At 41.5% G+C, this 23,009-nt stretch overlaps 3 protein-coding genes across 3 annotated transcripts in view; 1 reads left to right on the top strand and 2 right to left on the bottom strand.

Moving 5' to 3' along the window:
* LOC108033797 (angiotensin-converting enzyme) overlaps positions 1-23,009 on the top strand; it is a 44,322-nt gene that overhangs the window by 15,747 nt on the left and 5,566 nt on the right. The window lies entirely within an intron of this gene.
* On the bottom strand, positions 5,244-7,319 carry LOC108033801 (MAGE-like protein 2). Its single transcript, XM_017108411.3, has 2 exons — positions 7,226-7,319; positions 5,244-6,468 (listed from the first exon to the last, which is right to left on the bottom strand). Exons 1-2 carry the CDS (start codon positions 7,235-7,237, stop codon positions 5,677-5,679), a joined length of 804 nt encoding a protein of 267 aa, XP_016963900.1. The 5' UTR covers positions 7,238-7,319; the 3' UTR covers positions 5,244-5,676.
* Positions 17,420-20,446, bottom strand: LOC108033800 (zinc finger protein 512B). Its single transcript, XM_017108409.3, has 3 exons — positions 20,321-20,446; positions 20,031-20,069; positions 17,420-18,845 (listed from the first exon to the last, which is right to left on the bottom strand). The coding sequence occupies exons 2-3, from the start codon at positions 20,040-20,042 to the stop codon at positions 18,024-18,026; spliced, it is 834 nt and encodes a 277-aa protein (XP_016963898.1). The 5' UTR covers positions 20,043-20,069; positions 20,321-20,446; the 3' UTR covers positions 17,420-18,023.

Below are 23,009 nucleotides of genomic sequence, written 5' to 3'. Positions count from 1 at the left end.
TGTCATTGCAGTTGATTGCGCCGATAAATGCGGCTGCTTTGCCGTTCCCAGCACTCGCCTAACTCACGTGCCTTAATTGTTGCATCACTTTTCGCGAGTCCACTTTTAGTTTCATTTTCGCAAAATTTCCTCCTATTTTTTCGCCTAAGTGCTGCAGAGATTATGTGAGAAGTCAGGTGGAGTGAGAGTGAAGTTGTTCCATAGATGCCGAGGGCGAGTACACTCGAACTAAGGAAGAAGAGTGTCATACAATATTCATGCACTTAAATCTTAATAACTATCTAAAGCAAAAATAATAACAGGAAAGAATGCTACAGTACAGTGAATCGACTATCAGATACCCGTTACCCAGTTTTAAAACAAAAACAAGAAAGAACGCTAAAGGGAGCAAAAGGGAGGTGGAGGTAAACAAGCGGCCTAACTCTCAGGCTATTGTACTGCTCCTTCGAGCACAAGATACCCCGTACAATATACACTATAAACACTATTTATACTATATAAACTATAATATAGAAACAGCGATTAGTTTTTTGACATCTATAATAATAAGAAAAGAAGTTTACTTCGGCAAGCCGAATTTTGTATACCCTTGCAGTTATAGAAATAAACAACTTTAGTAAATACTTTTTTCATATTATTTTCCTACTTATTTCCCGATTGTTCCTATGACAGCTATATGATATAGTCTTCCGATTTTGATAAAATTCGAAATTCAGAAATAATTTAAAAATTTTATTTGCAAGCCATTAAGGATATGTTAAAAAACACCGAAGATAAAATTTTCTCATATTATTTTACAACTAATTTTCCGATTGTTCATATGGCAGCTATAATTTAATTCGGAATTCAGAACTAAATAAAAAATGTTATTTCCAAGCTTAGAAGGTTATATACTAAAAAACACCGAAGAAATAATTTTTGTTTAATTTTTTCCCCGATAGTTCCTATGGGAGCTATAAGATATAGCTGTCCGATCCGGCTGGTTCCCACTTATATACTACCTGCAATAGAAAGAAGACTTTGGGGAAAGTTTCAGCGCGATAGCTTCAAAACCGAGAGACTAGTTTGCGTAGAAACGGACAGACAGACGGACAGACGGACATGGCTAGATCGACTCGTCTAGTGACGCTGATCAAGAATATATATACTTTATATACTTCACTGCGTTGCAAACTTCTGACTGAAATTATTATACCCTCTGCAAGTGTATAAAAATACAGGGTATTCGCAGCCAGCGGACGGCGTCACTTAGCGTGACGTAGGTACTACTAGTACCTTGAAAGGCCTTGTTAAACTATTAAATTAGTTTTTATTTTAATAATATACTGATTGGTATAATTAATAGAATTTAAATAGTTATTGATCAAGGAAATCTATTTCCACATACACTAAGATAGAGTCTTTAATAGACTGTGGCGCTATGGGCGTTATATGATTATGCAACATTTATTATTAGCTTTTCCTAAATTTTGATTGTATTATTCGAATGTTTTTTTTTCATTTTAGTTTTAAATTGCGCACCGGAAATTAAAAAAATGGTTTCTCTAAAAATATTGAACAAATATTTCTAACAAAAAGGATTTGGATTAAAATTTTTAAGCAAACAAATCAAGTCATAGAACTAGTCCAAAGCTCAGAATAAATGTATTTTGATTGCGTCCGCAGGCCATTTTGCTTATGAACAAAGGCTTTGTGTTTTATCATCCCTTAAGTATAACTTATATGAAAAATAAACTTTGTTTTTTTTTGCTATTGCCGACTATTGTGAAATTCATATTTATCGCGTTTTCACTTTATTCAAACTGATAAGAACGGTGCTTCACATGACTTGGCTTTCCTTATTCTTAATTTTAGCTTTCGGAAAAAAGTGATTTCTGTGAATGTAGACAGATAACACAAGTTTGTTTCAATGACAATTTTACAAGTTTTATAGCAGAGCTCTTTGCATTTCAGCATCAAATTTTACTTGACGACTTTCGTTATCTGTCACACTTCTGCGCTTCCGAATTTGCCAAGTAATCACAAGCGCTGTGACAATTATCACAATAAAAACTGCTAAAATTGAACCAAAAATAAGTGATTTGGGCGTACTACTTTCTTTCTGTATAGAACTAGATCTAGAATCCATCTGGGATAATTCAGTTGATTCCGTAAAATCGTTTGCTTCTGTTGTCGATGTTGTGGTCGAAGTTGTGGTTGGGTGGAGAACACAGAGTCCTTCGGCAGACTTCTCGTAGCCAGGACAGCAAAGAAATTTAAGTTCTATTGTGGTTTTGGTCTAAGAGCGTTTTCTTTTGTAAATTCCGCATAAACTGTATACAAAGCTGACAGCTTACCACAGTTTTATTTCCTGCTGCTATTCCTAAGTTTGTGAAATACTTCGCAAAGTTTCCATATTCCTCCATAGGCTTAGCTATTATCTCCGTGTGGTTAACAGGCACTTGTTGTTTACATAAATGAGGATCCTCATCGCAACTAATTTTTTTACACATTAATAGGCTCAGTACAGTAATTACTAAAATCTTAGTCATTTTGGCAATGTCGTTGTGCACTGGGAAAGGAATAAAAAGCAACTGTGAAACCATTTAAGGGATACCATTTTATTCTGTTTTGGAGAACTGTCATGGGCGTCACAGTTTTTATTTAAAAGGGTCATATGTTTCCGAAAATTGTTTTTTAATTGTAAATTTAATTTCACAATAAATTAACGGATTTTTTTTTAATACATTTTTTAGACAACCCCTTTCAAAATTATTATTGCAACACCACTGGGCATATACGATAGTGAAGCTTTGCAGAAGATTAAGCAAAGTCCAGCTTAAACAGAGCTTTATACCGGGATCATTTTGCCAGACCTTTTAAATATTTGCTTTGGGCGGATGCCATTTCCAAATTATGAGGAAAAGGGTACCTCTAGCCAAGTAAATAAACATTAAAAAAAGACTGAAAAGTAAATTGGCAAATTTATGAAATATTTTATGAAGAAGAAGAAATTGTAAGTTGAGTTTCGTTACTACTCGGACGAACCTCCATTTTTTTTATATTTTGCTAAGGAAAATACAAACTAAATCCAATTAAACAAACCTTTGTTCTTCAAATTAAATTAAAGCTTACTTATTTTATCTTTTGCAGCCATTGTAAGTAGTATTTTGTAAATTTGTGAGTCCCAAGATATAGTTGGTAATTTGCAAGCCATTGACAAAAAGCTTTGTTATTTGAATCAAATAAATGTTGCATACATGTAGGGTATACTTAAAAGTACAGTTTTAAAGCAACTGTGTTTTCACCAAATGTGTATCTAATACAATTCTTTTTATCGAGAAAATAAAATATTATTTTTCAATTATTTATCCAGTCCTTAAAATCGAAAGAGCGCAGAAACCGAGTTGTCCATCACTGCGTTACATACTTCTGACTAAAATCTCTCAAAAACAAACTCTATTTAGTAGAACGAAACATAAATAAATTGTAATTACTGAAGAATGAATACATGAATATTTATGAATAATTATTGAGTGAGTGTGGTAAAGATAAAAACTTTGATCAGATCGACAATAATAGAGTACATTAGTTCTTGGTTTGATATTAGTAGCATTTTTGTAAATGATCATGTAATATTATAGAATCTATTTTTCCCATTATTTATTCATTGTACGGTGTGGCCGAAAAATAGAGGCCCAGGGTACAGGGAGGAATAAATACTTAACAACAAGTATTTCTATGTGAATGGAAAGAGAATAAGTTTTATATTTAACGCATTCATTTCCTCTTATCCCATTGTGACTAGGGACCCATATGAACATGATTTTTGGAGCGTAGTATAAATGTAGAATGACGCGTTTTCTCATTAATCTCATTAGCCAAAATTTCCTTTTATAATTTTAATCCTAAATAGTAAGGTGAAAATTCGTAATTCTGATTTATTAAATTTCATATAAGTCATGAGTCATCACAATTTTTTTCTAGCTTTATCAAGCTCAATGCCCGACGATGTTCTTTAAATTAGTCATGTGTCAAAATATCTCTAAGTGACATAGATATTATTTTTGGATTGTATTATTACTTGTTCCAGCTAAAATAAAATGGTTATTTTAATGTGTACCATTTAACCATTGATTTTAACTTGCTATCTAAGTTTGGTAAATTTCTAAAGTTAATTGAATTAGGAGACACAGTGCTTTTTTAAATACAATAAAAACTCTTCTTCGATTGTTTGTTTGTTTTGTTGGTTTGAAGCGTTCCCTATTAAATGTTATCACTGAATATTCGTAAAATAAAGTCATATTTAGTAAGGTTAAAAATCTATGTTGTATGTTCATTCGCGATTAAGTGAGTAATTTCAATTAAGCTTAGTTTATTTATACATTCTTATTAATTTTTAAACTTGAGTTCTGACGTGCATTGGTCCACTGTCTTTTAAATAATATGTTCGCTCGCGGTTTTCCCAAATATGGACCGTAACATATAAACTTATAACAATTAATTTAGCTGTTACCGGACAATTAAATATACGTAATATTTATCCGGGAATGTCTTCAATTCTATACATTTTCCGTCGTCGGATTCTATGTAGCCAGGGCAACAAAAACGTTCGACTTTTTCCTCTTGGAGTTCAATCTAAGAATTCTAAACTTTTTAAATTCATTGTCCCTTTTTTTGTGTAATTACTTCTTACCTGTAATGAATACAATTGTAATGAATACAATACAAAAAAACGAACATGATAACAAAGCAGCGGTTTATAAAAAGCTTTAAGACATATAACATAGATTTTGTAGCACATTTTCGAGATTACAAATAAAACAGCTTATAATAAAAGCCTAGTAATTTATTTTGTATTTTTTTTTTTTTTCTGATTTAGTTAAACAAAAGCTTTACTATAAAAAGTTAGTTTCACTATTATGATGTGAAATAATTTTTATTGATCAAAAATACTGTTTGCGCACAAAAAAGTAATATCCAGTTTGAGTACTGTAATATATAAATGCGAAAAACCCTTCGAAGTGTTAATTTGACTTTTTAAATAGTTACTTTGCATCCTCATTTTTGCAATTTACTCCTTTTCCATCAATAGAATTACATTTTTTTGAAAATTACTTTGGTCGCACATTAAAATTTTTGTCTGACTATTAAGTTTATTTAATTTATATCATTTATAGTGTTGTTTTAATGCACACACCTTATACTTACCTTTTACATTATGATTTCCCTCCAAGTGCAATAAAAACTTGTGTTTTTTTTTTATTTTCTTTTTATTTACATTATTTAAATATGTACAAACATTTCATAGAAAAGAAATTTACATGAAAAAGTCGAAGGAGCAACTCGTCAGCAGTTATTTCTCTGTGATTGTCTACAAAAGAACTGTACACTCGATGGAATCGGAAGTCCAGGAGACAGGCACTTTCTGAACGCCCCAGATGGGTTTTGGCAAGCTTTCTAGAGTGGATTGCGTCAGATGGGTGATTTTCTCCTGCTTCGAAACCTCCTAGAATTTCGGTTGGTATCACAAACTAAAACTAAATTTGTAAGTCGTACGTTGGCGGTTGCTGGGCGCGGGAAAGTGGGCGGGGGTGCTTGGTTCTTAATGTCTTTTGGATACTTTCGACTTGTTGGTTCGCTCGCCTTCACCCGATTTCACATCTCTTTCGGCCCTCGACAGCAAAGCGATTTCATCTACTTTTTGTGGAGGTAGCCACCGTGTCCGGAGCTGCCGTACGAGGAGATTCCGTGTCCGGAGCCGCCGTACGAGGAGATGCCGTGGCCGGAGATTCCGTGGCTAATGATGGCCGGGGCGGCGGCGACGGTGTGGGTGACGGCCACGGCGGGCTTCACGTGGCTCTCGACATGGACGGGCACGGGAACGGCCACCTTGTAGGGCACTGGGCGCTCCACATGGACGGGCACCTTGTGGATGACGCGCTTCTCAACGGTGTATGGCACGGGCTTCTCCACGGGCACCGGGTATGGCTTGTCCACGTGCACGGTGTAGGGACGGTCGACGGGGATCTTCACGGGCACACGGATGACCTTCTCGACGGGGTAGGGCTGGGGCACCTCGACGGGCACCTTCACGATCTCCTTCACGGGCACATGAACGATCTTCTCGACGGGGTAGGGCTGGGGCACGGGCACCTTGACGGGGTAGGTGACGGTCTTCTCGACGGGGTAGGGGACGTGGCGCTCCACCTGGTAGGGCACCTGCACGGTCCTCACCACGGTGTTGGTGTGCACCTGGGTGGGCAGCTCAGCGACAGCGGGGGCCACTGGCACTCCGACTCCGACTCCGATGCCCGATCCCAGGATGGCGCCTCCCGCCGACGGTCCGTAGCCGTAGCCCAGGCCGTGGCCAATGCCGCGCTTCTCCTGCTTCTTCTCGGCGGGCTCGGCGGCCTCCACGGGCTTCTTGGGCGCCTCCTCGCTGGCGCTGGCCACCAGCACGCACATCGCCACAAGGCCGAAAATGAGCTGCAATGGCAATGGCATAGCAAGTGCGTTAAAATCGATCGAAGCCCCAATTGGGTCGGCGGGTTATGCAACTGCAGCCGCTTCCGGCTCCTCCTGCGCCGCCGCCCTGGCCACTCCATAATTTGGAATATGACAATTATGCAATGGCTGGAAAGTTGGCTGGGCAACCAGCCAAGTTCAACGGTGGCCTAGGCCCCCTAGCATACTGGGCATGCGGCGTATACGTAATGAGGATTGAAATTTTCGCAATGCTTCAGGTAAACGACATTTTGCAACAGACAAAGGGCAAAAACTACAATCGGAATCTTTTATTTAAAATTCGATCTAATTATTTTTTAAATCTTTAGTGGGTGGATTTAGTTTTGGAAATATGTCTGGTTTTATATTGCAGATTTATAATTTTTTTAAACAATGTTGCCATTTTGACACCTAAACCTTTTGAAAACCACATTTTGCTTACTGCCTAGTTTATCCTTTTCCCTAAATTAAAAAATAATACTCTTAACTACTTAAAGTTTATAAATCAACTAGTCCTGCCGAGTAGTTTAGAATATCCATTTAATCTTTAGGTTCAAGTTATTAGTTTAAATCAAGCGTAACTTGTTTTTATAATTCTTTTGATTGCCACACCGACTTGTCTACGTTATTCCATTAATGGATTTTGTATAGACCACTTTAACTGAATTCGAGTTCTTCGAGCACAATTACTCTAAGCAACACTTTGAAGGAGAACACACTGAGCTTGGACCGAACATACCATGGATTTCATTTTGCACTAGGATAGCTCCTCAACACTTTGCGATCAAGATGGGCTTGTATGTCTCAACCAACCCGCAACAGTTAACTGAATAATTTCGCACAAACGCAGCGAGCTTTTATATGGCCGATGCTGTGGCGGGATTGTCTTCAGCCGCGGCTGCGCAGTCGCCGCGCGCCGAGATCGCAGCAGCCGGGCAAAAAACAAAAGCTCGCTCTTGGCCAGCCCCACTGTCTCGCTCTCTTGGCCAACTGTCCGTGTGAGCCGTGTCGCGGCTTGGCCCAAAGGAAATGCGTCAGCGGCGAGCTTTTTCGCGAGGGTGCCTCACACGGACAGTGTCCGTGTCGTCCGTGTGATTTGAGCTCGTGTGCGTGCGTATCTGTGAGCACTGCAGCTCGAACTATGACAATCTTTGCGATCCGCTGGCAGTGTGCAGATACTAAGTACTTAGGACACAGCTCAGTGAATAGGATCGTTTTTTCTACCTACCTTAATTTAAATTAATTTCCTATCTATTTAGTCGGAGTTACTAAAAAAGTTCTCAAAAGTAATATTTGTCTGGTCAGGAAGTGTGAATTTTCCAATTTTTTTAGTTCATGAAAAAAGATTTTTTGCAAATGGGAAATCTTTAAAATTTAAATCGGATGTTTTAAGAATCTAAACTTTTGCTTGTTTTGGTTTCGTTATAAATGTTAAAACTGTAAATTAAAAAAACAATGTAAATAGGATATTTTTAGCAAAAAAAAGGTTTTCAATTGTAAATTAATTAAATAAATTGCATATTTAACATGTGAAATCAATGAAGTTAAAATAAATTATTAGCAATCATGTTTATTGTCGAGTTAAAGATGCAACTAATGTAAAAAGAAACATTAATAGATGATATTTTCATGAATTAAATTAGTTTCATGGGTAACAGAGGCCTAACTTAACTTTACTTAAAATGACAATAATAAAAAGATATCATAGTACCCTTCTGCTTTCTAGAAGCCAGTCTTTATTTAGTGTTCACTCTTAAATTTATTAGAATATATATTTATTATGGCATCCTATTTTAAAATAGTTTTTCGAGTAGCACAAATTTTATTTTCGTCACTCTTTTCCGCATTGCAACGCCTTTAGCCATTAATAACTTACCGCGAGCACCTCAGTCACATAATCAAATTAGACACAGCGGCCAAATGTTCCAGAGCCATAAGTCAAATTCGCATTAGCCACACGTTTCCGAAAATTTCAGGTTGCAACTGCAGTGGGCTGCTGCAGTTGCAGTTGCAGTTGCACATTGAATGTAAATTGGTTGGCTGTGAAAAACATGCGCCGCAGAGTCTGCTTCATTCTGTGTGGCTTCGTGACTGAACTTTTGATCTCTGATTTGTGTTGGGCTCAGTATTCTTGTTTGCTTCGTTTCTCGCTTTTTGTAACTTTTTTGGACTAGCAGCGCTCGAGCCTCGATATGGGTGCATTGATTGAATGCTGCGGCGGTGTGGGTAATTTGACATTTTGGTGCTGCAGAGGAAATACTCGCCATTGGCCATGTAAATGGAACGTGTGAACAATGAGTGGACCGCAAACGCGCTCAGCGGAGAACAAATACGGACCAAATCATGTTGGATTTATGTGCATTAAATTAATTGTGGACATAATGCCCGCGCATAATGGCAGCCGAGCGTATTAGGCTTTGTAATGTGCAGTTGAAGGCGAAGGTCGCCAGCCATCATCGCCATCATCGCCATGATCACCGTGATCACAGCGATCATCAGCATCACAATCGGTTGCAAAGTCGGAGTCAAAGTTGAACCACATAAATGGCGGGAGCAGCGGGAGGCGGTGGTCGTTGGGCCTTGTCCGTGTGGCGCTTCTTTTGTGGCCAGTTCTTTTTTGTTTCTTTGACTAATGAGAGGCTATAGTCTCAGCCGCAGAATCATCGGACTGCAGTATAGCGGATGACTTAAGCGCTTCACTGAAATTATGCAAAACAAACACGAAATCAACGGCAACAAAAGAGCCCAGCCGAGCTCAAGTTCAAGTTTATGCATCGGGTTTTGGCCTGAGTTTGAGATTTTTATGGTTTTTCTAGATCACTTTCATTTTGTTGTTGATTCGCCAACATTTGAATAAACAGACAGAGACAGATCGAAGATCTTAGCTTTAATACCTAGTACTTTCGGTATAATCGGGTATTTTGGGCTTCCTATTTTAATTGTAACATTTGGTGTGTTTAGTAACCATTTTCTTAATTTAAATAAAATACAAACTGTACAATAAGATAAAAAAAATATATATTTTTCAATTATTTTGTTACGATTTTATCATTTTCTTATCTCATTTTAATTGCTGTTTTCCTTTGTATTTATTATATATTTTTCCCCTTTCCATTTTATAATTATCTATGCAAGATTTTACAAAGTGTGGCTCTCCTAAAATGGCCGAAATCCAATAATGGATCGAGAATATCACTAAATGATCAATAAAACCGAACCGAAAATCCATATGGAAGGCACAAAATAAATTAGAAAGTAAATGATTTTCACAAAAGCCATATGATAACTCTGAGAAATTCATTATGAAAAATTGAATATTCAATTTCCGTTCATTTATGCAAGGTAATGCTATTTTCTGTCTTCAATTCACAGTTCTATAATTCATTTGCATATGATTATCCGAGCCTGTCGAAGAGGACGGTCTTTTATTATTAAATTTGTTGTTTGACATTTCGCGTTCACCGGCCGCCACTCTAACTAATATAATTAATTAATGCGAAAGTGACGTCAGAGCTTAGCTCATTATCGAGAAGAAATTATTGAAATTAAGGCGAACACTATGAATTTTAGATGCTCTTAGCAAAGAACACGTAAGACTAATGTGGAAAATTATAATAAGATTTTTTTTTATAAATAAAAACCTACTGAATTCACAGATGTTTGTTTTAATTTGTCGCTAACGAATAGCATTAAAAACTGGTTTTTCATATTCATACTCTTCGTATATGTTTTACTTAGTTTGGTAGAGCATTTACAAAAATATCAAGCATTAACTAGTCATCCTCTTTAAGACTCTACCTATATTCCTGACGAGTCAGACCGCAATTTATGGATTTTTTGGGGGTTTTTGTTAAACAGTAAAGATTATATAACCCCAAGAATAAACATCTTAAGAACAGATTTGTTTATAAAGTCTCAGTCAGCGATGCTGCCCGTTAATGTTCTACTCAGCAAGCCAATTGTGCCATTAAAAATGATTTAGATCTAAGACTGCAAACACCTTTCGTGTTAGCAGGCAATAAATTATACCACATACAAAGTGAAAAAAAGCCATTCAAATTTGCTTAAGCTTTATTCGGCTTTCAGCTTTCGATGGCCAAAGGCAAAAAACCCAAAATCAAGAAGTTTGCTAAATGGCATAAAACATTATATATAGACGGCAATTAACAATCCAAACACAAAAGACAGCCATTTATTATAGGGCAGAAGCACTCATGAACTTCATTCGAGCGCGTTCGATTTATTAGACGCTGCTTAACATTTGTCATTTGCCATTTGTTGGCCACTTTTTGCACCCTCTTGAAGTCGAATCCTCGAGCAATCTCTCACTGCGTTTGCTCCAGTTTTGAGATGCCACGCATTTGTCAATCGAATGCCGAACATGTTTCGATGTCTGAGCCGTGCAAATATGCCGCAGACTGATTAAATTTGCCTTGCTTTTTGGCCAATCAAAAGTGTGGAACCACTTTTTGTGCCGCAGTCAGCTAATTGCGTTCGAGTTGATTTCTAAATTGTCTAGAGTGCAAGGCTGCGAAACTAGCCAGATTGAAATTCAAACTTATTGCATATAGAAACTGTACGTTTGGGAATGTTCAGCGAGTTCTTTAGTTAAATGCGACCAAGTTGGAGCAGTTTGATCGGTTGATTAGCACAAGGAAGCCGATGCCAATCAAAACTCATTGTCATCCGCTTCTTTCCCCCTGCTCATCATCAGGTTTTAGCTTTAGCCTGGTTAATTTGTCATAATCACGAGTTCCGAAAGGAAGCTGCGAAGGTAATGCCAGCGAGCACTGAAAAAGTAAGTGCTTTATTTAATTGAGCACTCTTTTTTTTCATCAACTGAGTGTTACAAGTCAGGGTCTTTTTTCGGCCAGAAAGCTATCATAATTAAAGAGACGCCGAGCGACATAATTTGACCCAAATCATGGAAATTCGAATTGGAATGCGAATGAAGTGGCAAAAGATTTTCTTTGGACGGCCGTAAACGACATCGTGCTGGATCTAAGGTCTTTTGGATTTCAGCCGCAGTTCGGCTTGGGCCTGAGCTCGGGCAAATAACATTTGTCAATTGAAATGGCCAGAAAAACAGAGACTTGTAGCCACTTCGGGTCGAAGACAATCGTGCAAAACCTTCGACATTTAATTTTGTTTCGTTTTTGTTTATCTTTGGTCTGCACGTTTGGTTAGCAAAGAAAATTGTCTAGAAATAAAAAAAAACAGTTTACATGGGGCAAATTTTAGTGCTTCTTTTTGTGTTTTTTCCCTGATAATTGCCCGCAAAAAGGTCATAAGAGAGCCGAAAACAAATTTTTGATTCGCTTGCTGATGGACACTATTTTTCGCCACCGTCTTTGCCACCGTTTTGACCTCAACACCCTCAAAATGAACAGAAATAATGACCTCTGACTGGCGGCGGTTCGCACTTAAATCTCGTGCTGTAATATTTTTGGGAAAACTCCAGGTCGGCGCAACAATGGCTTGCAGGGAAACCAAGACCAAGCGCAGTTTTCGATTTGACATTTTCCGTGTAATTGGCCAAATGCGGCTAGGGGCCCGGCCCCGCTGCGAACCTTGAATTATCAGACCAAGACAGTACCGCAGCACCGCCTTCGATCGCCGTCGAACCCAAAGTGCACACGGAACCAGACCCCAGAGCCGCCCAGAGAACCCCGGTCTCCGATCCCCCAAGATCTTGGCGGCCAAATCCAGTGAAGAACTGGCTGGCACGCCCTCTGGAACGCCCACACAGACACCTCCAGCAGCCAGTTTGGCTGCCCAAAAATCGTAAATAATGCAAATAAAGATATTAGTTGCGCTGTGTCGTGAGTGACTGTGGAAGATAATTAGGAATCTAGATAGCGAATACAGGTATTTAATGTTCAAGAGCGGCAGCGTTTGTTTAAATATTAAAGTGATATTTCTAGTTATGTTCCCAATTTACCATTCAATTTAGAGGGAATATTAAGTGTGTTTATCACAGATCCTGAGAATCGTTCCAGATGTCTTGAAAGTCATTCTTGCGGTTGTTTGCATCGCCTGTCGACTTCATTGACATTCTTGATACCATGTTTGAGGCGAACTTGTGTTTGGCAATAAAAATAAATAAATCATGTTGAACTCTGGCCATTGTTCGTTCGTACAAAAACTCCGCAGCAATTAGTGCAAAAAGTTTACAAACAATAAGATCAGAAAAAGAGAACTTTGAAAAGGCGAAGCCAAATACAATAGTTGCCTGGGCCTGGGAATTATGTCGTTCGCTCGACTTTTGTTTTTGCATTTTATGCAAGGCGCCAGAGTGTTTGTAACACCCTGTGATGCAAATTTATAGTTTAATGCAGCGAGCATGGAAATTCCCAAGCCACACATCTGTCAGCACCAAAAAACAGAAGTGAAATACCTCAAAAGATGGTAATTACATAAAGGCCAATGTGTGCTTCAGTCCATTGCCTACAATATGGTGTAGCTCTTCTTTGGCTGTGTGATTAATGATTCAATTAAATGGTTCTGCCGTGTTAAGGTGTTTTCCGAACCTAACTCACCTAACTAACCCAGTCGAACAGACAGCTTCGAAAGCTCGAATCTCGATTGACATTTAGCCAAGTACCCGCCTGCCACGCCCACACGGATCAGTGAAAAATTAGGCAAATGATTCGACTGCAACAACATGTCATGACTCGACTCGGCTTTGTGAAATAAAAAATTACTAATATCAACAGCAGCCATCCCACAGAAGACAATGAATGGACAGAAAACGGAGCCAGTTCGCTGCAAATGCCACAGTGACACACTAACTGGGTGACTCGAAATCCGCTGCCACAAGCACAGCAACAACAGCGCCCAAATGCAAAAACAAAACTTATGCAACTTATCCGAAGTATCGCTTTTTCGAGCAGCTGCAGCCAGTCGCATGGCACTTTGTCTGGACCGGACTCCTGCGGTGGCCCAGTGCCCCAGCCAGATTTGGGAATCTGCCTCCAGTGCTCTTGGGAAAGATGTTTTCCAAGAGATTTTCCTATTCAATTTGGGACTCGACTGTTGCATAGGCCCGAAAAGGCGTTGTCCCCCTTCTGACACAGTTCGCCTTGGTTCGCTGAGACGGAGAACCTCAAGGAGTGTCCCCAGCCCCAGAGAAACACTTTCAATACGGAAATGGAAAGCCGACACTGGGGAATAAATCGCGGTACACTCGAGTTCGTTGCCTGAGTCTTTTGTTTCGCTCGCCGGACTGGACGCAGGTGAAAGGATTCGCGCACATTTCGTGCGAGAGAGAAGCGAAACACACCCGTGGTCGAGACTAGGCCGGGCCAGACCACAATTTACTGCCATAATTCAAAAAATAGCCATTGCATAATGCGATCGAGTGCGATGCGGTAGCATTTGTGCGCTTAATTGTTTGCAATTTGACTGCGCCATCAGATGGGGCGGAGATGAGTAGGACAGGTGGGTAAGCGCAAGTCGGGGATCCAGTCATAAGTCGACGTCGAGATAGGATCTGGCCTACGGATGGAGTGGATGGCAGTTCAGAAAGTCAACTAAGGAGCTCCAGTGCGAATAAGATAATTTATTCATTCCTTCAGAAGCTACTTCTTTTAAGGGATAAATAAGATACAAAAACAGATTTGCCAGGATGATTATTTTCCAGGTTTTTAAAATAATGAAACTGGGATCTTTGTTATGTATTTTTACAGGGAAAAATCCCAAACTATTGTAAGAAGACTTAACGAGTGGATTGCAGATGATCGCCTTTTTTTGTGTGTTTTCCTAGCAATCCCATATTTTTTCTTGGCCTGAACCCATCGCCTTGGGGTCAACAATCCTAGCATTTGGCTGAAATGCGATCAGGCACCATGTCAATTGCATTGTGGCTTTAACAAGTATTTTATTTACCCGCTGCCTGGCCAAATGAAGCGGCAAGCACTATTGCAGGGCAGGCAAGAAGAGACACATACGATAGCGGGGAGATCTTGTGGGAGGGTCTTTGGAGGGGGCTCGGATTCGACTGGGCAGAGAGGAGTCACTGGGATTTCCAGATTGCCAAAGACGTTCGCTTCACTTGACTTGCGCACCGGCGACTCCGATTGCGTTCGCAATTTGAGTTTCGGTTTTTGGTTTCGGTTTTGGGTTTTGAGTTTTGAGCTCGAGAAACTGGTGCAAGTTTTTGTCGTGATTTCTGTGCAAACCGCTGGCAAACAGACATGCATTTTGTCCAAAGGAAAAATCGAATACTAAAACTAAACCAATTCATTTCGCAATCGGCCGACAACTGTTTGACGTTGCAGACGCATTCGGCTTGGATTTTGGCGATGGACAAGTTGGCGGTGACCTTCAAAACGCCGCCGACTGGATGGTCGTTCATTAGAGCAAAAGCTTCGCATTTGGCAATATGTGGAACGTCTTTAGGTGGCCTTTTCTCAGACTCGGCCAAAAGCCGAGAATTGCGACAAGCTCAGTTTTTCAGCCTTCCATCTTTTGTCGTCCGCCGTTGCGATTGTGTCTCCGTCATTTTGTGGCAATTAATTAAGTTTCAGCCAATATGCGTACCTCCCCCATCATCAAGCCGTTCCCACCGATCTCCCCGCCGACCGGAGCAAGAAATATGCTTTTAATTGGCCACCGGCGGTTGGCGCAATTTGTTGGCTTGTCTCTCGGCCGAAATGGTTATCATTGCGTAAGTGCTGCAGCTCAGGCTATTCCTTCGGATGCTTGAGACCACGTCGATTATGGGCGGATACTGAACCGATAATTCATGAGTTGACAGTGCTCCAGTTATGAGCTTCGCTGATATCGCGGATGTGGTTATTGATATTGATCACCGACCTTTAAGAGGAAATAAGTTGATTTCCAAATTGAATATTTGAATTGAATTTTTGAAGCAGAAGATGGGAAGATACATGTGAATTCTTCAAGTACTCTCATTAAAATATAAAAAAAATAAATTAAGTAGACTTTTGGTTTAGTGTACTACCCTTACTATTACATTTAGTTTGTTTAACAAGAATAAAAAGTTATTATTTATATTTATTATTTATGTTTCCTTCTTTCTCTCAAGCTGATAAGAATTCTCAAGTTACTTGAAGGATATGCCAAATACCAATATTGCAACAGCTCAAACCTTTGACTGCCTGTGCCCCTACATAAGGTTTTCTGCACTCTATGCAATTATTAACCATTAAAATATATTTGTATTTAATTACTATGCAGCACTTGTGGTATCGGTCCACTTGGGGCATTCTTGCTTGAAATAATTTGATGTAATTAGACCCTAAGCCCGGCGACAATTAAGCCTGATAGAGAGATCCGCTTTGTAATTGCACTCGTTGCATAACCCCAAACACAAACCAAGTCAAGAACGCAACTGATGTAGGTTCGAGGCGATGTGAGTGTAAGAATGGGATATGCACATTTGCACAACACCTACGAGTGGCAAGCACGAGAGCAGTCGTCGAGGGCAGAAGTAATTCATAACAAATCATGGTTGCACTGCGGAGTTACGAGTGCGGTGTGCCCCGGAGTGCCACGCCCCCGAAAATGGATGTGTGCACATGCTGGCCGCAAAGCCGCCGACCTTCGGGCCAAGCCAAATGAATTCTTGGCCGGCGAACTGGTTCTGATTCTGCTCCAGTCCGGAGACAAGAATCGGCTCTCTTTTGTTTCTAAACCGAAGTCGGGGGAAATTAAGTCAGAAATTAACAGAACGGGTGACTTTGTATTAGAAAGTTGTTTCAGTTCCGTCTTGGCGCGGGCAGCGTCCTTGGGATCACGTCAGAGCCAGAGCCCAGAGTGGCCCAGAGGGCTTTGGCCCCGCACATTATCGCCAAATCGGAGCGTCCCGAAAATAAATGTGCTGATCTCTAATATATGGTAAGCGCGCTTAGAAAAACTGCTTTAATTGCCCTCGTTGGGGTAATAAGTAAGATGGCCCGAACCGGATTCTTGCTTTATTTTTGTTTGCCTTTGAAGTAAACAAATGCTAAACAGCCCTAAACTTAATTGATTCAATTCATCAAAAGCGAACATGCTCTCAGGAGTTTTTGCAGTTTGAAAGTTGATATTTTGGTATTTGATGAGGAAAAACCCGGCTTAGTTCGTTCACTTGTCGTAAAAAGCTGCAGGCCGACAGTAAATACCAAGTGTCTGCTCCTCTTCTGGCCGTCCGCCGGTCCTACGCATGTGGCAAAATGTTACTCGAAATTTACGAGCGACTTTTAGCGAACTCAACTTGCAAATGTGTGGGAATGGCGAAGTGCCCGTCATCTTGGCTACCGACTTCTCCGGTCGACCTTGCGCACGTCTTGTCTCAATCCGATCGCAGCTCATCTCGCTTTTTACATCACTTGGCCTGTGATCGATTGGCCTATGAGCCCGTCTGCTGGCGGCAGCCACGACCTGACATTTCCTTCCGACCCAATGCAAATGCAGTGCCAATTTGGGTCATGTCAGCCGAGGTGACTGGCGTGGTGAGAGGATTTTCGGAGTTGGGCACCAGGAAGGCGTCAAGATATCCGTTTTTATTGCGACTAAGTAATATTGATTTATCAAGGCTTAAGCGGCTCTATGTCAGAAGTTGAATAGTAACTACCATTCACTTTACCACCGTGAAATCAAGGGATCAACAAATAATTTTTTATTTTTAATCCTTAAAAGAACTGCGAATGAAATGGATATCTTCCTGTTTTATTTTTAATTTCTAGTGTTAATACCAGAAGTCGAAAATCATATTCTAAAAAATCAATTCAGAATGATGACTTTTTTCAAAAATCTAGTTCGCTCGTCTATTATTTTTTAATTACCAAAATGTTTTTACTTTAAATTGTTCCCTTTATGATGTAGAAATATTGTATAGTAGGTCAATTTAAACGATCTCTTCATGTTTAAGGATAGATGTCTTAAAATCTTTATGTCAGAATATCCCCCCATTAAAAGGGCCAGCAGATTAACAACGACGTACTCTTTATTTACAAAACATATATACAAGACATTTACCAACAAAGGACCCTATGGTAAACTATTTCCAGCAGCGGACCAGTGACAAAGACCAATGTAGTTATTTTATACATTTTATTTTATTTGTCCTTAATAGGTGTTCACATAGATATTTCTGTTGTTATCCATTCGATTCATTGTGCGCCGAAACCTTTCACTGATAAACGTGGCCAGCTAGACAGTCCATAAATGGCGAAATTTACAAACAGCTAGCTGGATTTATCCTAAACCTGGAGTTTTGGCCAGCACAATGGCTTCCATTGGATGGCTGGATTGGAAATAATTTACAAAAGGCATTGCTTGTTCATCTTGGGGTTCTTAACAGCTACAGAGAGTGGCAGGGCGGAAGTTGGACTTCCCGGGGTGTATTAAGTTTTAGGTTGTAAGTTTTCTTTTCGCTCGGCTGGGAAAGGAAGGCGGAGTGGTGTGGGGAAGGTGGTAGTTGAAAATGTTGCTAGATCTCTCCTTCGGCTCATTTCCAGAAAGTCCGCTCCCGCTCGCTCCAATGGAATCGCCCGCTTCCGCTTCCGGTCCGGTCCGGTGCGTCCGTCCGCTTACTTGTGGTAACCATGGTGGTCGGCGAAGACGGTGGCGTCGTGTCCAATGGCGCTGTGGCCGATGGCGCTGACGGGATAGCTGCTGACGGCGACGGTGGGGGCGTGCTTCACCACGGAGTGGGACACCACGGGCACCTTCACGTAGACGGGGTAGGGACGGTCCACGTGCACGGGCACCTGGACGTTCACGGCCTTCTCCACGTAGACGGGGTAGGGCTTGGCCACCGGGACGGGGTAGGGCCTGGGCACCTCAACGGGCACGGGGCGGTCGACGGGCACATGGACGGGCACCTTCTCGTGGCGGATGACCTCGTAGGGCTGGGGCACTGGCACGGGCACCTTGACGTACTCCTTGACGGTCACGGGCACCTTGCGGATCACCTCGTAAGGCTGGGGCACGGGCACCTTAACCTCGACGGGCACGCGCTTCTCGTGCACCACGGGGTAGGGGCGGTCCACATGGACGGGCACGGGGATTCCCTTAGTGATGGTGATGGTCTTGTGGACATCGGCCTGCTTGCTGATCACATAGGGGGCGGGGGCGTGGTGGACAGCCACGGCGGGGGCAGTGTGTCCAACGGCGATCGCGGGGCCACTGTGGCCCACGGCGATGGCGGCGGGAGCCGAGTGTCCGGTCAGGCCGTAGCCGTGGCCGGAGAGGGAGCCGTGTCCCAGGTAGCCGGTGTCCAGGCCAGCGTGGCCGTAGCCGTAGCCCAGGTCGAGCAGGCCGCGCTTGTCCAGCTTCTTCTCCAGCGGCACCTTCTCACCCTCGGTTTTGCTGGCGCAGGCGGAGGCCACCAGCAGAGCGGCTAAGCAGATCTGGAAGGGAATGGGTGGTAGCGTTGGTTAGGACTAGGTAAGGACTTCGATCCTATGCAGACTAGCTCCTTTCCTAAGATTGGCTTGTGGTTTGTTTTACTTAGATTAATGTTCGTCATTCCTGATTGGGATAGCGAAAGACTATGGTAACCTATGGTCCTTGAAATCTTAAAATAGTTATCTTTTTGAATTACGAGGAAGTTTATTTTTCAGGTATTTATAGGCAACAGGGATTTTTTTCACCCTATGGGTTCCTCATTATTAATGCCCTAATTTTATCCTACGTCCTAATTTACTAAATTAAAATGAATTTAAAACAAAGTACAAGCTAGTAAAAGGATTGTATCGTCCTTAAGGAGGGAAACTGTGTATACTTAATAGAAGGAGTGTATTATCCCGAAACGTAGCTTTACTTGACCCCCTTTGTTGAACCAATTCTGTCCCGAAATGTACAACTTTTATTACCTAACGGCCAGGCAGGCTTTTATGACCCGTTGCCCACTTTGATCGATTAGGTAATCGCATTAGAAAGCGAAGGCGCTATGTCGCCCGATTCGCATTGTGTCGTCTGACGTCCGTTGTCTCATCGCCCTCTTTTGCGATTCAAATGGTCAAGTGAAATTCGTGCGTGCCGCGCATAAATGAAGCGGTGCAGAGTTACGCCCAAAAGCGGACTTGGCCCGCGCCACGCCCACTTCCCGCCCACCGCCTCCGACAACTGGCGTCGCGTTACGCATACGCACAGTCGGCGGCGCGGCGAGTGCATTTGGAGTTGGCTTTAATTGGGCACATGAACCCAGTTGATTACGGCCTGCTATTAGACGTGGCTGGCACTCCAATTACGATCGTTCAGTTAATGCACGCTTATTAGCCAAGTCGTTCAAGTTGAAGTTGCCTCGGTTCAGGCAATTGAACGGATTGCTCTGATCGAGGAAGTGGTTTAAGCCGAGGATGACTGAACAATGTGTCATATTTGCATTGCAAAAAGCCAAGCTGCTACATGGGAAATTGGTTCAAATTGGCATTGTTCTAAGTGGCAATTCTTTGACTGTCTTCTAGATTTCCCGCACTAACAATCCCATTATTTCACACACTCGCAGCCATTTACATAGATCACATTAGGTTTCTCGCATTCTGATAGATCGGTTGTTTTCAAATTAAATTCTTTACGACTATTGTACTTACGAATACTTTCATTGTGGAGTCTGTTGGGACTTGCCAAGGCTGTAAGTAAACAAAGAAAAGGGTTGAATTATTTATGAGGAAAACAACATGGATTTCTCGAATAAAAGGTGTTAACAACAATGCATGAAAAGAACTTTACAATTATTTTTTAAGAGAGTTAAATTCAAGGCACAAGTCTGAACACAGTGTTAACTTTTTAGTCACAGCTTAAACTTTGGTTTATTTTCACTTATTATTTTACACGCATTTGGGAGACAAACAAAAATGAACTCGGCTTGGGCGCCACTTACAGCAACTCAGTAACAGCGAAATGGACTGTGGAAGGATTGTAGAATCACTAGCGATTCCAAACCTTTGACTGGATGCTGTCTGTGGTCAGTGGCGCGCTTTTATACCCCCAAAGAGTTTTTGTGTCAAAACGAAACTGAAACCGCCGATAAGCCAAGTCGCTGAGCGGTTTCCAAAAGCTTTTCCCGGCCCAGTGCTCTCTCCAAAGCTCCGAGCTCGGCTTGGCCTGTGCCTGTGTTGGTGGCCCATGCGGTGGTGTGAGTGCGCACGGAAAGTTCCAAGCGGAAGCGCTTACCAACACAGGGGCACTCGACCAATACTCCCGCACTTGCAGCTGTGTTGGTGGCTTTGGCCGCCGACTCGAAAGTGGCTCGTAAAATACGGGTGCAAATCTGATCAGCTTTGGAATCAATTTGGAGTCATAAAAACCGAAATTAAATAAATTAACCAAATCTTGAATTTAAATTTAGCTTGGGAAATTCCCGGAGAACGTACTAGAATTTTTGGTTATTTATGCTCCGATTTGGGTAAACAATCTGCGGGTTTCTCAGCATATTGTTCTCAAGATGTGGATCTCTTCAAAAGGTCATATGTCCATCAAATCGTTATGTTTTTGTTTGACACGATCCAGAAGTCAGAAGTTTTGGGCGGACCTGATTTCTAGAATCAATAACATGTTGTTAAGGAGACACTGTCTACTAAATACAAGTTCCGCCAGCTTTTGTTTTGATTCCACTCGGACATAAAAGTTGTCTTATTAATATCATATTTATAAATCAGGCACGCCATTTAAATGGGCAACTATTAACCCAGACACAGTTAAATGGAAATTTTGTTTTATATTTTAAATGTTAATATTGCTAAGGCGAGAGGCCCTATTGTGTTTGCATCATAAGAGAAAAACAATCATATCATCTGAGGAGGGGTGGAATATGATGTCTCAATTTCTGGTTTTCTTGGCATCTCCAGATGTCTCTGGTTTCCACCCAGCACTTCCTGCAAAAACGGAAGCAACAATGTTGCCATAGCTCGGCTTCTTTGATGGCGAATGTCTCGATTCGCAGGGCGGAAGAGATATCTGCGATTGGGGGTGGCGATGCACTGATGCAACCGCGCTGCATAACCGCGGAGTTAGGATCTCAGGTTGCCAACTGGCAATCGATTATCGGGGCGCCGGGTGGGGGCGCCTGTGGCGTGGAACCCCGACGGGGATGGGGACTGCCAATGGATCTGTGACTGTGACTGGAACAGTGACTGGATCGGGTGCCATGCGTGAGATCTGCACTCCGCCTTCGCCGCAAAAGTGAAAGGCCTTTATCTTTATGGGTCGCCGTTGCAGGGGACGGGACGCCAGTAGTTGCCGCTGCATTTGCACAAAATCAGATTACATATCGGCCGGGCTGAGTCCGTGATTTGGCAATTGCCAGCATAATTATTTGTTAATGCGCAAAATGAAACCTGTTGGATGTTGGACCCCGTTCCAAGCGCCTGACAGCCACAATGATATGCGTGCACCGTGATTGACTAATCCTGGTCCCATTGTCTTGCTCTGGCATTTGCATTTTCTATTGTCTGTTTCAGATTCTACAAAGGCAATCAAACTAAAACAAACATTTAGCGATCGCACCACAAAGCCGCTTTCCAAATGCTGAAAATGTTATGCCAACACTTAAGGTTTTCAAAGCTTAACTCATAAAAAAGCTTGTTCAATTTTTGCCACAGAACGGCATCTGCGAGGAGCTGCTTTAATAGTTTATTCCTTATTGACCCGTCGGACAACTATCAAAAAGGTGACACTTCTGGTGCCAATTTTTACTGAAAAGTTGTTCGATATTGATAAAACAACTGATGGTTTTAAATTTGATAACGCATATTTAATTTGCATAAGATAGTTGGTTTTAAAATCACCCAAGAATTCTTCCTTTTTAGATTTTATTTAGAGAGCCCATTAAAAGTAGTCAAAATTCTGAACGTCAACGGTCGGCGAACATTAAAAAAGCAATGATTTATTTTGGTTCATTTTTTAATTTAAAAGGCAATGCATATATGTATATTTCGAATAACCAAAAAAGGCTCCCCTTCTTGTAGTAACATGTATTTTAATTGGCAGACAAAAGCGCCATTAGAATTCTACGTTATTCAGCATATCTTTTTTATTCAGCATATAATTATATAATCATCCAAAAGAGAACGTAAGAATATGTCGATGGATTGTAAATTTCCAATCGAGCCGAACTAAAGTGCGTCAATGGGCAAACTGGATTTGCCTTTTGAACACCGCCGTTGACCTCTAGGAACACAATTCTCGGTTGACTTCTCCATGGTGTGGAATTTTCCAGTGCTAACCGGCAGTTCGCCTTTGCTTTTCCCGGCAGGCACTGCAACTTTTACTTTCTGCACAAAATGTGTCGTTTTCCATGTTTGGCCACTTGGAACAGAGCCAAGTCAGCCGGTCCTCTGCAGCTGTTTGCGCCCAACGACGGCAGATACAATTCTGTCAGATACTCGGACTTAGGGGGTGGTATAGGTGGATAGGGGAGGGGAGAAAGAGAGGGGGCGTGGCACGTTGCGGTTGCAACATCAAAGCCCTGCGATTGACCCCCGTTCCCCCGGTTTTCCAGCCTGCTGGCTGCTGCAGTTGCATTTCGGCTTCGACTTCGGCCTCTCAGTTTTCCTTACCAGAGGCTGTGC

This window comes from Drosophila biarmipes, chromosome 2L, assembly GCF_025231255.1.
Source record: "Drosophila biarmipes strain raj3 chromosome 2L, RU_DBia_V1.1, whole genome shotgun sequence".
NCBI lineage: Eukaryota > Metazoa > Arthropoda > Insecta > Diptera > Drosophilidae > Drosophila > Drosophila biarmipes.
This window is presented reverse-complemented; position numbering and strand designations above follow the sequence as displayed.